The sequence below is a fragment of the Bidens hawaiensis genome, unplaced genomic scaffold (assembly GCF_021521415.1).
Source record: "Bidens hawaiensis isolate Kalapana, Puna unplaced genomic scaffold, B.hawaiensis_p1.1 tig00029659_1, whole genome shotgun sequence".
Taxonomy (NCBI): domain Eukaryota; kingdom Viridiplantae; phylum Streptophyta; class Magnoliopsida; order Asterales; family Asteraceae; genus Bidens; species Bidens hawaiensis.
Window position 1 is genome coordinate 44700 of NW_027494921.1, and position 14071 is coordinate 58770.

At 39.0% G+C, this 14071-nt stretch overlaps 1 protein-coding gene across 1 annotated transcript; it reads right to left on the reverse strand.

Moving 5' to 3' along the window:
* Positions 1 to 7098: 7098 nt before the first annotated feature.
* Positions 7099 to 9319, reverse strand: LOC143579322 (uncharacterized). The gene is made up of 2 exons (XM_077062664.1): positions 8207 to 9319; positions 7099 to 7468 (listed from the first exon to the last, which is right to left on the reverse strand). Exons 1-2 carry the CDS (start codon positions 8690 to 8692, stop codon positions 7394 to 7396), a joined length of 561 nt encoding a protein of 186 aa, XP_076918779.1. The 5' UTR covers positions 8693 to 9319; the 3' UTR covers positions 7099 to 7393.
* Between the last annotated feature and the right edge of the window lie 4752 nt (positions 9320 to 14071).

Here is a 14071-nt window from a genome sequence, read left to right on the forward strand (position 1 = left end):
ACTTCATTGGAATCCGACACTGCAAAAGCAAAAGGCAGTTAGGAAAAGATGATAATATATATATATATATATATATATATATAAAATAAAGGCCAAAATAATCATACGCACCTGTAGGGTCGACGACAGGCCTGTAGCCGCCAAACCCATCACCTGAACCTGACGGATATCCATCCAAAAGGTCAGGCAGATGGGAAGGAGGCAGAGGTTGGCGAGAAGCCCCAAACATACCTGAAGGATCGACCGTAGTTGCCGACGATGGAGGAGGCATGGTGGAGGCCGCCGCGGTAGAAACCAACGGAGGTGAACTCACAACCGTGGTCGCCGCTGCGGAAGAGCCCGCAGAAATAGTCACCGCCGGCTCAGTGAAAGATTCAGTAAATATGGCACTGACAGCCGGCGGAGAGGTCATCACAGTTGGAACAGTTGGCTCAACTGGGTGAGCAACTGAACCAACTGAAGCAGGCGCAGTCGCCTGGGTCATCGCCTCAGGTAGGTTGACCAAGCCTACCGTCATGGGTCCGGAGGTGCTCCTCCCCGCTCCACCCTGGAATGCGGTAGCATCCACGCCTGCACGAAGACAAGATATATAATAAGTATAATGGCGAAAAGATATGAAGTTAAAAGTAAAGGAAATTTGTACTTACGGGTTTTCTTGAGCCTAAAGGCGCGAACAGGCGGGGACGAACCCGATGGAGCCGGCCTCTTCACGCCGCTCACCTTCGTCGTCCTGGGCTGCTCGGAGGTGACAGTCGTCTCAGCCTCCGGAGCAGTGGTCTTATCACCACCAGGGTTCCCCGCCACCTCCTCGCTCTCCGTCTCCGAATTTGACCGGTTCCCCGGATCGGCAGTGGAGGCAACCTTCGCCTTCCCCTTCCCGCCGGCAGCCTTCTTTTTCCGCACCAACGGAGGACCATCTGCGGATTCCTCATCAGAAGATGACAAGATTAGAGGAATTCCAGCAGATGTTTCAGCATTGAGAGGTCGAGGGTTGAATAACTCCTTACCTGGCCGCGTGGCGCTCAGAATAGGGTGGCCTGGCGGGTAGACCTCCACAAACCGATCCCTCGTTTGCTCCAAGATGGGCAACTCGTTCTCATCGAGAGCACGAGTACCCATCCGAGCGGGACCATCAGCCTCCCGCGGCTGCAGGAGCGACTGCAAGTCGTTTCCCTTTGAAATAAAAAAAGAAACACTTAGAAGAAAAACCTATATCAACAAAGAAGACAGAGCATACCGTAAGGGACAGAGTTCAAACCGTATTCGAGGACGATGGGAACCTGCGACGTCTCCTTCCACACCCGGCTCATCCCAAGCATCACCATCCCAGACTCCGCAAAGCGATACACCGGAGTTTGGACCCGGGAGATCTTGGCGAACCACTCCGCCTCCTGGTAGTTGAGGGCGTGAAGGGCGGGGAGTGCTCTCCCATTCTTAAAGGTCATCGCAAGGGGGACGACGCGAGCGGAGATATAAAAAAACTCCCGCTTCCACGACCGAAGACTGCGCTCGGTAGCGCAGATCTTCAACCCCTTGATCCGATTGACCAAGGTGTACCACCCCTGGATACACCTCCAGGAGTAGAAGGTCATCAACCGATCTACGTGGGGCTCCACGCCCAGAATGAGGCACACCCACTCAAAGTGGCGGATCTTGGCGATCGCCATCGGGTGTACCTCCGTCAAATGCACACCGTGCCTCTCCAAGACACGGTATACAAACTTCGTCAATGGGAACCTGAGATTCCCATAAACGAAGAATGCAGCATACACCCCTATTTTGCCCTTGGTGGCATCGTACACCGTATGGTGTGGCCCTGGAAACTCAGGCTCGAACGACTCGAGCATTAACTTCCAGACGATGTACTGAAAAAGCTCAGTGGGAAGAGCACACTGGCATTCGCCAGCAGTGCTCTTATCGTCTTTATCAGACGTAGACGTCGGGATCTCGACGTGCACGTCAGATTCCTCGGCAGCAGCTTCGAAATCGTGAGTAGAAGACATGGATTGGAGGTAAAGAAGAACGATTTTAGGAGAATGCTTGGCAGAAAGTATTCGCCGGAAATCGTTTACAAGAAGAGGAGTGAAAGTGTGAATTACAAAGGACCCTCTCCCCCTTTATATACTCATCGCAATTAATGCGATGAATTTAATGCGGAAGAGAGAGAAATCGCAGTTGCAATGAAACTATGACACGTGGCAAAGAGCAAGCTGGCAACAGCTGTTGAAAGGACGCGTGCCATTAATTTCGCGGCCACGCGCCCGAAAAATCGCGCCCACGCGCCTGAAAAAGCGCCTGGAATGACCATATACTGTCACGTCGCCATAACTTCCTGCACGTCCTGACACTGTCAGAAGAAACCGTCGGACGACGTTTCAACAGTTTGGACTGTTCTTATCCTTTCACCAACTCTTCGAATTTCAAAAAGATTCAAAAGTAAGCGGGAAAATACCCCTTACCTTGGCAACCAAGTAACTATAAGACAGGTGCGAGTACAGTGTTAAGGCAAAACCCTTCACATACTTAGCACCTGCAGGGAATTGAAGCCAAGAATACCTCGGCAACCAAGTAACCATAAGACGGGTGCGAGTACAGTGTCAAGGCAAAACCCTTCACATACTTAGCACCCGCAGGGAATTGAAGCCAGGAATACATTGGAAGTAAAAGTAACTATAAGACGAGTGCGGGTACAGTGTCAAGGCGAAACCCTTCACATACCTAGCACTCCGCAGGGAATTGAAACCAAGAAGGATCTTCTGGGCAGTGCTTGCGGAAACGGTAATAACATCCCCGCATAGCGGGAACGTCGAGAACTAGATTGTTTGAACCTCCAAGATGGAATTGGTTGTTTAAACATAATTGATCACTATGTTCAAAACTACCAAAACCTCAGGGAGAATCTGCACAAGTGGAACTCAACGCTCCTGACTTGCGAGGAGGTTACAGACCTACCCGCATCACACCCAAAGATCAAGCAGAAAAGTCGGGAATTTCTGCACGTGACATTAGGACTTCCGCGGGAAGAATCCCCATGGAAAACCTTAAAACTAAACCCTTTTCAAAACCCCTTGCTTAAGTCCAAAAGTTCACCTCACTTATTAACAATTCATGAGAAGAACATTGGACTGGGGGGACTTGAAGAGGTAGGTCCCAGCAGAGCCCAGTTGGACCCGCAAGACTCACCTTGAAAAGGGACGTCTGCGCAGTTGAACCCGCAAAACTCCTTAACGGACGTCTGCGCGGTTGAACCCGCAAGACTTAACTTAAAGGGACGTCTGCGCAGAGACCAACTGGATCCGCAGGACCCACCATGCTCAGAGACGTGACGTCCTTACGCGCAGTACGCAAGCTGTTCCCGCAGGAAAAGCCTCCCAATGGTGAAGTACTCTGCCTGTTCCCGCAGCTGCGGATACAAGCCATCAGGGAAGGCTACCTGCGCAGCAAAGCTACACGCACAAGGCACTTAGCTCTCATAATAATTCAGTAATGTCACCTGAAGAAGGAATGAGCAAAGCCGGGAACTCTCCCGCACAAAGCCGGGAGAACTCCCGCCCAAATGAGCCAGTCCGTACGATACTAGAGGATCTTTTGTACTGTACCTGACGAGGTATGGACAAAATATCTGACCAAGGATACGACAGCTCGCTGACAACAGTATGACGAGCAGCACGCTCTTGTACTGTATGTCACTATTAGCCGCTGCCTACTCACCAACCTGTCGGAGGACGTGCATAGCCTGCAGTTGGTGGAACAGGAATAGTACACAGCCAGCCTGGTCACTATCAGCCGCTGCCTACACACCAACTACCAGCATGGCATGTGCGTAGCCCACCGTTGGCAGAACAGGAACACTATTCAGCCGGCTGTACCTTCTTGGAAACCTACATTCGGCTATAAATACTCCAACACCTTGGAATGGTATATCATCTTATCTTCTTGTATCTCATCTTATATCTTATACCTGATATCTGCTCTAGCAATCTCTTAATATACACTTATATTCAAGAGCAATCTAGTCTGATTCTCACGCCGGAGGGTGGTCACAAGGAGGTACCCCCCCCCCCTTCTCAGTGACGAGCTCACGGTGTCTGTTTTGCAGGTTATCAGAAGAACCATCTTTGCCGGATCTAACCCCTCGTGGGAAACATCTATTCAACCCCCAGATTATCCGTAATCTGCTCGGGGTAGATTAGTGTTTCTTCATATACAAATGGATTTGAATAGACTGACGGTGCATTTGAATTTACGTGAAAAAAATCAAGAAAACATCAACAACTCTTTCAATTTTAATTTCTTATTTTATGTACGTCTCTATTTTCGGTTATGCATGTTTTTATCTCTTTAGATAATGTATCATGTATGTTTTTGTTTTTCTTACTTTTAACTAATTTAAAGTTTTATTCTATTTTAAATATTTGTGAAAGGTTCAAAATTAATATTATAAAAGTAATTTGATTATATATAAATTAATTGAGGAAGCAGTTAATAATGTGACATTTTGTATAGGTTTAGGTGGTAGTCTAGAGATTCTATTAGTAGGTAGGCTACTAGTTGTGAGACTTCATCAGGGATGGCAAAAATGATGTGGACGTCTTTTGGACAAGCTAAACGAGACTATGACTTTAGGTCTCTATTTTTATAAGGTCTTCATTTTAAATAGAAGCTATGTATTATGAGATTTTAAAGTAGAGTTCTCTTAAAACTAATAACTTATTGATGTGCCATAAGCTAAAGAGGATTGCTTCATATCCATTACATATAATTAAAATTCTATAATTCTTGTATTCTCTCTATTCTTATACGCATAAAAAAAAGAAAAGAAAAACACCTCAAAATTCTAGTTAGTTTTAGGTCTCCGAGGACGTTGAGCAGGTCTTAGGCATGCTGCCAGGGCGTTAAGACCCGCACAATAAACAAGGAAATACGGAACTTTAACAAGACCACCGAAACCCTCGATTCACCAATCCACAGAGATTTCATTTCATTCATCTCTCCCAATTCTCTCTTCAATCCAAGAGTTTCAGATTCAGAAACCATGCAAACACAAACACCTTCCACCAATTACTACTCTTCATCTTCATCGTCATCACCCAATTCACCATCTCACTCATCCATCACTCTCCATTCACTCCTAGCATCATCATCTTCTTCATCATCCTCATTCTCTTCCCTCCAATCATCATCACCTTCCCGCTGCCTCGGCCTCAATCTACTCGTCAAAGCAATCCACCAAGTCACAGCTGGATCAGTCGTCGGTGTCCCCTACATCCAACGGCGAATCGTAACCCGAAGAAGAAGACCCATCCACTTCAACAATCTCATCATCACGCAATCCGGATCCAAGTTTATTTCCAAATCAAAACCCAGTTCCAAGAGGCAGAGGAGGGTTAATGTCACAATGCCTTCCAAATTCAGAGACTCTGTTCTTCAATCTTTGATCCCCAAAAGACGATCACAGAGATCGGTTTCGATTAAGATGGTCGGTCAATGATATTATTATTGGGTTTTGTGGTTATAGACTTATAGATCTAGTGCTATACAGAATTCTTTTGGGGGGAGTATTATTTGGTGTAATTGGTGTCTGATCTGGTTAATTTAGACTGAGATCGTTGAAGAAAAGCTGGGGTTTTGGAAATCGAAGGTTTAAGTTTGGATATGCACGATTTGTTGTTGAATTTTGGTTCGGATATGTGATCGGTTCGTCGAAGTTAACTTGGTTAGTTCAAAGTTTACATTTTGCTGTTGTAAAATGGTTGATTCGTTCATCAAATCTTGTATTTGAAGTTGAGGTATAAATTATAATGATCAGATGTGTATTGCATTTTAGTGAATCAGTTTAGATATAAACTTATAATCAAGGTGGTGTATGTGTATGATTCAATCTTGGGTCAATAATTGTCTCTTAAATTCAGTCACTGGATGTCAAGATGTTGGCTTTTTTTCAACATTATGATGGTATGAGTCTGGTATTAGCATATGATCTCATTAATGACTGTTTTCTTTTACATGATAGATATGCTGGTATTAGCACATAATCTCCCTCATGATGATGCTGATATCCTCTGTTTTCATAAGCAGAAAGATGTAAATGTTGGTGATTGTCAAGGGTTTTGCTCATAATGTTTTAGAATTACTTATAAATTATAATGTTGACTTTATAGTTGACCATAAAGGTAGTAAACACTTAAAACAGGGGTCAAATATGTTAACAAAAAATGTACAATTTTTTTTTGTGTTGTGGTTTGGGTCAGGAATTGCTGCACCGCAGACTTGCTGAGTTAGTTGCGTTTTTGTTGAAGGCGTTAGTTATTTTAGGGGATGCTCGTGTTGATGATGTTCCTTAAATAGTATTCAGGTTAAGAGGCTGATATGTTGTTCTATATTTTCTCTCATCTGCATAATAGTAATCAACTGAATGATGTAGTAACGCAGTAAACGCACTACATTTTACGCTACAATCCCTTTGAAAAGGGTTTACAGCTTTGAACTTTCTAAGAGTGAATCTACCTTTTTATGTACATCCTCTGGAACTTATGTTACCCTTTTTAGTATATGACTATGATTTTGTGAGCCACATGATGGAGAATCTAGCATATCAGATCTTCATGACCACATTTTGATTCTCAATGGCGATTTTACATAGGGACACCAACAGTGGCGAAGCTAAACGCAAAAAGGAGGGAAGGGGGGGCACTATTATGCTTCAATGGACATCAGCATTATGTAATATATCACAAATTGGCCTTTGCATTCCATAGGGATATAAGGATTTTGACTTGATTATAGAAATGCAAATACATAATACTCAGAAAGATTCGATTCTCGTTTATTAGGTATCAGCTGCATCATCACAAAGTGCAACCAAAACTAAATACAGAGAGGTTGCTATACCACCATGGCACCATTCATAGTCACCACTCACCACCAACAAAAATACGGCTTTGTGTAACTAATAAATGATTATATGATCAACAAGGATCAAAAATGCATTTTAGTCAATGGCCAATACTGAACTTGATAAAAACATACAAGTATACAACTGTTTCTCAAAAAGAAAATTATACCCATTAAATTTACACCGACCTCAGGCCAAAAAAAGGTGAAACTTTAGGCCTTTAGCCATGTCTATACACCAACTACTAATGAAACAGAAGTAGATAATCCAAAACACATGAATCTGTGAGAGGATATTATTCCAAAAAATCAATAACCCTTGTGTCAAATCACAAATGGATTCAAAATGACAGGAAACAAAAAAGGGAATGAATATATAACAAGACTGGAGATGAAAACACTTTCATCCCATTTATTCAATCTAAAAGACATAAATATTGAAAACTAAATAAGATGACTGTACTTTGAAGTCGCCCAAACTCAGCTTTATAACTTTAACTCAAACACCACTCTTGTTGAATGCTCTATCCAACCTCCTCTTAGTGGGAGAAGAGTGACAGCTTAAAGCTTTATTCTGCAAAAAAACACAAGACATTCAATTGGCTAGAAGCCCACCCTTAACAAACCCGAGCAACACCCTAGTTTATGATGGTGACACTCATAAACGAATTAACAGATAATATAATCAAAAGTGATACTGCAATCCACATTTCTTTAACATTCACTCTAAAGGAGATTTTGAGTACAAAACCTGTTTCTTGCTATTTTCCTTCGAAATGTTGTCTATTCATTCTTCCAAATCCAATTTTAAAATTTTTAATTATTTATTGTTTATACATAAACTCAATAACTTTTAAATCAACTTAATATTCTTTTGCTTATATGTTTATACATAAACTCAATAACTTTTAAATCAACTTAATATTCTTTTGCTTGTATGCTCATATTATATTATTACTTTTTTACAATTTATCCGGATTACTGTTATTACTAATAAAACGTTTTTTTCTTATGTATGCTGATATTATTTATCAAAGTTTTTACAAGTTCATGCCAAGAAACACTCTACTCTTCATACTTTCAAAATGACATGCTTTTACCAAAAAAAAAAAAAAACAAAACAAAAAAGAGCCAAACTGTTCTATCGTCGTTATAAAATAATAAAACTAAGTTATTTACATAACTGAAGTCATAGAACCGTTGGTCGGAATCTTAAATCTTAATAATACTAGGTTTTGAGTTTCCGAAATAGTATGACTATAACACATTAACTTAGTTATATAAATTTTATAAACATATAACCGCATAATACCTGACTGCTCCTTCCGGATTTTGCAGACCTTCCAAAAGGAGATGAGCAAGAACTCGAACAATCTGTGGCTTGCATAGTATGACTCCAGTAACTGCCAACAGTCCCTATGATCGGCTCATCAGGGTTCCGACATGGCGACTTTCTTGGAGACGATCTTGCAGATACTTGTTTGACTTCATCAATAGTCCAAGCTCCCAAAATTGGCCTATCCTCAAAACTCTTCCAAGAAGTTGCCCCGTCAGAGTATGCATATGAGTTCCCGGTAGAATATTGACTTTCTTCCTGGTTGCTAACTGCCATTGACTTCTCGGGCTCAACCAACCAGCTAGAAAGACTTGTAGTAACAGCAGTATTGGTATTCACTTTCCCCTTAAGATCACAAACATTAAAGCTGGGATCTTCACTTACCGGGATAGTAATGTTTTCTTCTTCTAAATACAAATTTTCTTTTCTTGGTGGAGGTCCAAAATGGATAGTGTCTTCCATTGAGCAAGATTCTCAACCGGGTTCAATAAAGAATCATTAGAACAAGAGTTGGTTGATTTTGTAGTCGTTTTGGGTGAAGAACTGGTTTTTAGAGGACTGCTGACTTCTTTGTCATCGGTTTCAACCGTGAAAGTCTTTGGTTGCGTCCTGGGATTTATCGACAAAGAAAACAACGACTCGGATGAATCTTGTTGAATAACAACTTGATCTTCATCTTCATTGGTAATATTATGGTATCTATGCATTGGTGGATAAGATATGTAGCTTGAAGCACTGGAATCCGAGACGGTTTGACCTTGAACATCTGTTTTCACTTCCTTCTCTTTATCAGTTTCATTCTCAATTTCAGCATCAACTCCCTCGTTATCTTGTGTTTCTTTCTTGATTTCATTTTCAACTTGCACAACATTTTCTTGTTTTTCACATCCCTCTTTCACTTTTTTCTCCTTATCCTCTTTACTTTCCACCGAAAGGATTTCAATTTCGGCTTCAACATCTTCAGTTGAGATGCATTTATTGTAACCAATATCTAAATCTATAGCAAAAGTCTTGTTGTCACTGTCATTGATCACCTGACCCTCACTATCAACCCTAAAAGTTCGATCAAATGAAACCGGCTTCATTAACAGTAAAAGTAAAGAGTAGCAGAGTAAATGAGCTGAGTTGAGCCTGTAGTCGTTTTTTCAAACTCGACCTCGTCTCGTTTAGTATTTGTTAATTCATTTATATACATTTTGTAATTGTTTTTATATTTTTAAGAAACCCCCCGTTTAGTTTTTATTAATTAATTTATATAAATTTTTATATTTTATGAAAAATCCGTAAACGAGCCTAAGCTCAGCAGCCTCAGCTGGAGCTCGTTTGCAGTACCTTAACTCCTTAAGCTGTTGTGCGGCACGGAAGTAATACATAGAGGCTCAAAAGAGTTAACATATGAACAAGCATATATTGATAAAAGGAGAAGGCCTCTCGCAATGAGGATGAAGCCTCCTTATATAGTGGATACATGGGCTATACGATGTTTATGGGTCACTAATATTATGTGTTGGGTTCAGTCCTCATTGAACTAGACCCAGCTAGAAGCATTCTCTACATATACAGATCAATAAGTCAAGTATTAAGTTTTTTTTTTTATTTTAATTAATCTGAATACACATTATTTAGCTATATTTGCAACTTCCTTTGATCGTTAGGAGCACATTATGAGTTTATGGAGGTCGAACCTTGAGGGCCGAACCCAAAAGGGTACAAGCCCAACTGAGAAGTTATCTCGTACAGTTTATATATTCTAAATTTCTAATTCTAATATACCACCGGTGCACACACTCGTTGACTAACATCTCAAAATAATTTTTAATTCTTATGTTTTTTTCCCCTCACTTTTTTGCTTTGGATTTTAAGTTTAACTAGTGGTTAACCATAAAATACGCAATCTGATGTAAACACGCAATCTACGAATGTTTATGCGTTTCCAAAAGTTAAAAAGTTAACATAAGTATTTTGAATATTGGATGTTATCGATTTCCGGTGAAGTAGTACTCCCACGTGTCTTCACCATTATTTACACCCTCATCAAAATTCAGATAACAAGTAATAAAGTAATAGAGTTTTATTTAAAGAAGGAAAGAGAAGGAAAATGAGGGATGGAAAAAATTTGTTGTGTTCCCAAGTTTCATTTAAGGAAAGAAAGGGAAGGAAAATATAAGAGTTCAAATTGGAGGAAAGGGAAGGAAAAAATGGGTGCTCCCGAGTTTCATTTAAAGGGGGAAAGGGAAGGAAAAAATGAGTGCTTTCGAATTTCATTAAATGAAAGAAAATGAGAGGAGAGGAGAAAAAATAAGGAGTAAAATAAGAGACTTTGTATTTTTTCAAATTGGAAAGATTTGGAGGAAAGAAAATTGAAGAGAAAGAGCAGATGCCAAAAGAAAAGACAAGAAGAGAAAATTTTCTTTTCCTTCCCCCTCTTTTCATAAACGAACTCGGGAACACAAGTTTGTCTATAAAAGATTATACTACTTTTATTTGAAACTCAAAGATTTTGCCATTGATTGAGAAAAACATCATTATAAAACTCATCAGGCGCCAAAATTTGATTCTTAAAATAACAAATGACTAAAGTCGGTATATCTCATAAGGAGCAAAAAATTTATTCACATCGTAACATTTTTTTATATAATTATCAAAAGAACTTGGTCGGTATCGTTTCTACTCATTACGGTATCGATACGGTACCAACACTCGGCATAGTTTACGAAAGAAAATGCTACTCTATTGCGAATACTGCTGCAGTTTCAACAAAACTTATATACTTTATTATGGTTTTAACAATGTGGCGCAGATAAAAATAAACATGTCGTAACGCGAGACACACAAAATTTAAAATATTGTTTGTTAAACATTATAAAAAAATGAATAACGTAAATATATAAATATTAACAAAAGTTAATCAGGCATAAAAAACAAATGTAAGGGCGTAAATTAAAACTATGAAAACCCGAGGGGCTAAAACACGAAGTAAATAAAACCTTGCTAGAAATTGTTAAAACATCAATTTTTTTTTTGGGGGGGGGGGGGGTTGTAATCAAGAATGAGCACCGTAGATGCTATAGTTTCACCGTCAATTTCTTTTAATATAATAGGATATAATGTTCCTGTTGAAATTAAATAAAGTTAGAATAAACAAATTAGGGGGGGGGGGGGGTATCAAGAATGAGCACTGTAGATGCTATAGTTTCACCGTCAATTTCTTTTAATATAATAGGATATAATGTTCCTGTTGAAATTAAATAAAGTTAGAATAAACAAATTAGGGAGAATGTATTAGATGTGAAACTGTGATTGTATATGCAAAAAGTACTAGCAGCACGGATTGTTTGTTCGTTTGGCTTCTGTATTGATGTCACACTATTTTTTAGTGAATGATATATTGTTCAAAAAGAAAAAAAAGAAAAGTTCATACAGAAGCAAGATAATAATAAGTAATGAATTACCAGCTACTAAATAAGTTAGTTATAGAATAATTAAGACGAAAGGAGATCATAGATATTTTTGTTTACTTGTTAGATTTTGCTTTCGCTCACAGCTCACTGAGTGACTCACGACACGAGAGAGTCATGCTGTTTCTTTCAGTTGTAATTAATGATTTGTACACTACGTATTGAAAGTTGTATTTTGCTCATTAAATCTAAATAACTTTTAAGTAGTTTATTACATGAATAAAAATAATAACAAACAAAAAATGTACCATATATAAAATGTCTCATTCAGCTTTTCATGTTTTTGTTTGTCACTTATCACTCTGTCTTCTAAAGAAGCGGTGTCACATTAATGCATTACTTTTGAGCATGGGTAGTTCACAATTAGGAGGATAATGTAATTTTAAACTAATCTCTTTAATATAACACCAATAGTCAAATAATCTATCCTAGTATCCTCGTACTTTTGTATCCATTGTGTGTGGGTCGGTTTTGGGTTTAAACCCAACCAAAAATTAAATTTTAGTTCTTTTATATTAGAAAACTTATCAGTTTTGGTTTTCAGGTCTACATATTGATTCAATTTAATTTTGGTGTGTTTTTAGTTAACATTATTGCTTGAAATGTATGGGCCTAGAAAAAATGGCCAAAATTTATGAATTTAAGCCTGAAACTTTTTACCTGAGATCGGGAATAGGTCCCTTCCATAGGCAAATCCGAGTGTGAGAAAGTTAGAGAATGCATGTGTGAGTGTAAAGACAAGTGTTGTATTTAACACCAAAGACACGATGAAATTGGTGTAATCAAAACTCTATTAACAATGGCGATTACAAGAACGAAAATTGAAATCTAATGTATTTTACAGAAATTGAAAAGTGAAATTAAAACTAATCTAATTGGGAACTCATTTATAAGCCCTAATCCCCAATCTAACAACATAACCGTCCTTAACAAACAAACAGAAAACTTAGGCACAAGCAGTCCCTACACCTTTATCTTCTTGTCACTTTAGACCCAAAGTATGGTATCTTTAACAGCTTGACACTTCTAACCCTTCAACTTTTATTGACCAAGATTGACCATTAACAATTTTGACTTTATCATAACAATTCTCCACCTAAAGTCACAATTGACTTTAACCAAGCCCCAACTTCTTAACACAGTATTCCAATTTAGACCCTGGAAGAGTCTTGGTAAACATATTTGCAGGATTTTCATCTGTTGATACCTGCAACACTTTGACTTCCTTATTACTGACCACTTCTCTTATAAAGTGCAGCCTGACATTTATGTGCTTTGATCTTTCATGAAACATACTATTTTTAGACAACTGAACCGCCCCCTGATTATCACAAAATACCATAGTATCATCTAAGTTAATTCCCAAATCTGACACAAATCCTTTTAACCAAATTGCTTCTTTAACCCCTTCTGTTAATGCAACATATTCTGACTCAGTTGTTGACAGTGCAACAACTTTCTGCAACTGGGCCTTCCAACTCACAACATTACCAAATACCTGAAATGCATAACCAGATATGGACCTACCTCTATCCAAATCTTTAGCAAAGTCTGAATCTACATAGCCAATTACCAAATTACCCCTGTCTTCAGACATTTGCTTGAACACTATACCAAGATCTTTAGTACCTTTTAAGTATCTAAAGATCCATTTCACTGCATCCCAATGTTTTCTTCCTGGATTGGCCAAGTACCTACTCACTAGGCTCACAACATAGCCTATATCTGGTACAGACCATAAGATACATTAAACTTCCAACAACATTTCCATATGGCACTTTTTCCATATCTCTCTTACCTGTTTCATCTTTTGGAGAATCATTGGCTGAAAGTTTAAAATGTGCAGCAATAGGAGTTGTAACCAGTTTTACATTATCATCTGACATACTATAGTTATCCAATATCTTTTGCACATAAGAACCCTGTGATAGCTTTAATGTCTTCAGACTCCTATCCCTTTTAATTTCCATACCTAAAATCTTCTTGGCCTCTCCTAATTCCTTCATATCAAATTCCTTCATCAGAATTTCCTTTGTAGCTTTATTCTCATTTTTATCTTTACAAGCTATCAACATATCATCTACATACAAGAGTAAATAGACAAAACTACCCTTGTAGTACTCCCTATGATACACACAACTATCATAGGCACTTCTCTTGAACCCATTACTTATCATACACTCATCAAACCTCTTGTACCACTGCCTAGGAGACTGTTTAAGTCCATACAAAGATTTTTTCAACAAACAAGCCTTTTCCTCATGACCCACCACCTCATACCCTTTTGGTTGCTTCATATAAATCCTTTCTTCCAAACTTCCATAAAGAAAGGTTGTTTTTACTTCTAACTGTTCTAGCTCCAAATCTAAAGAAGCGGTTAATG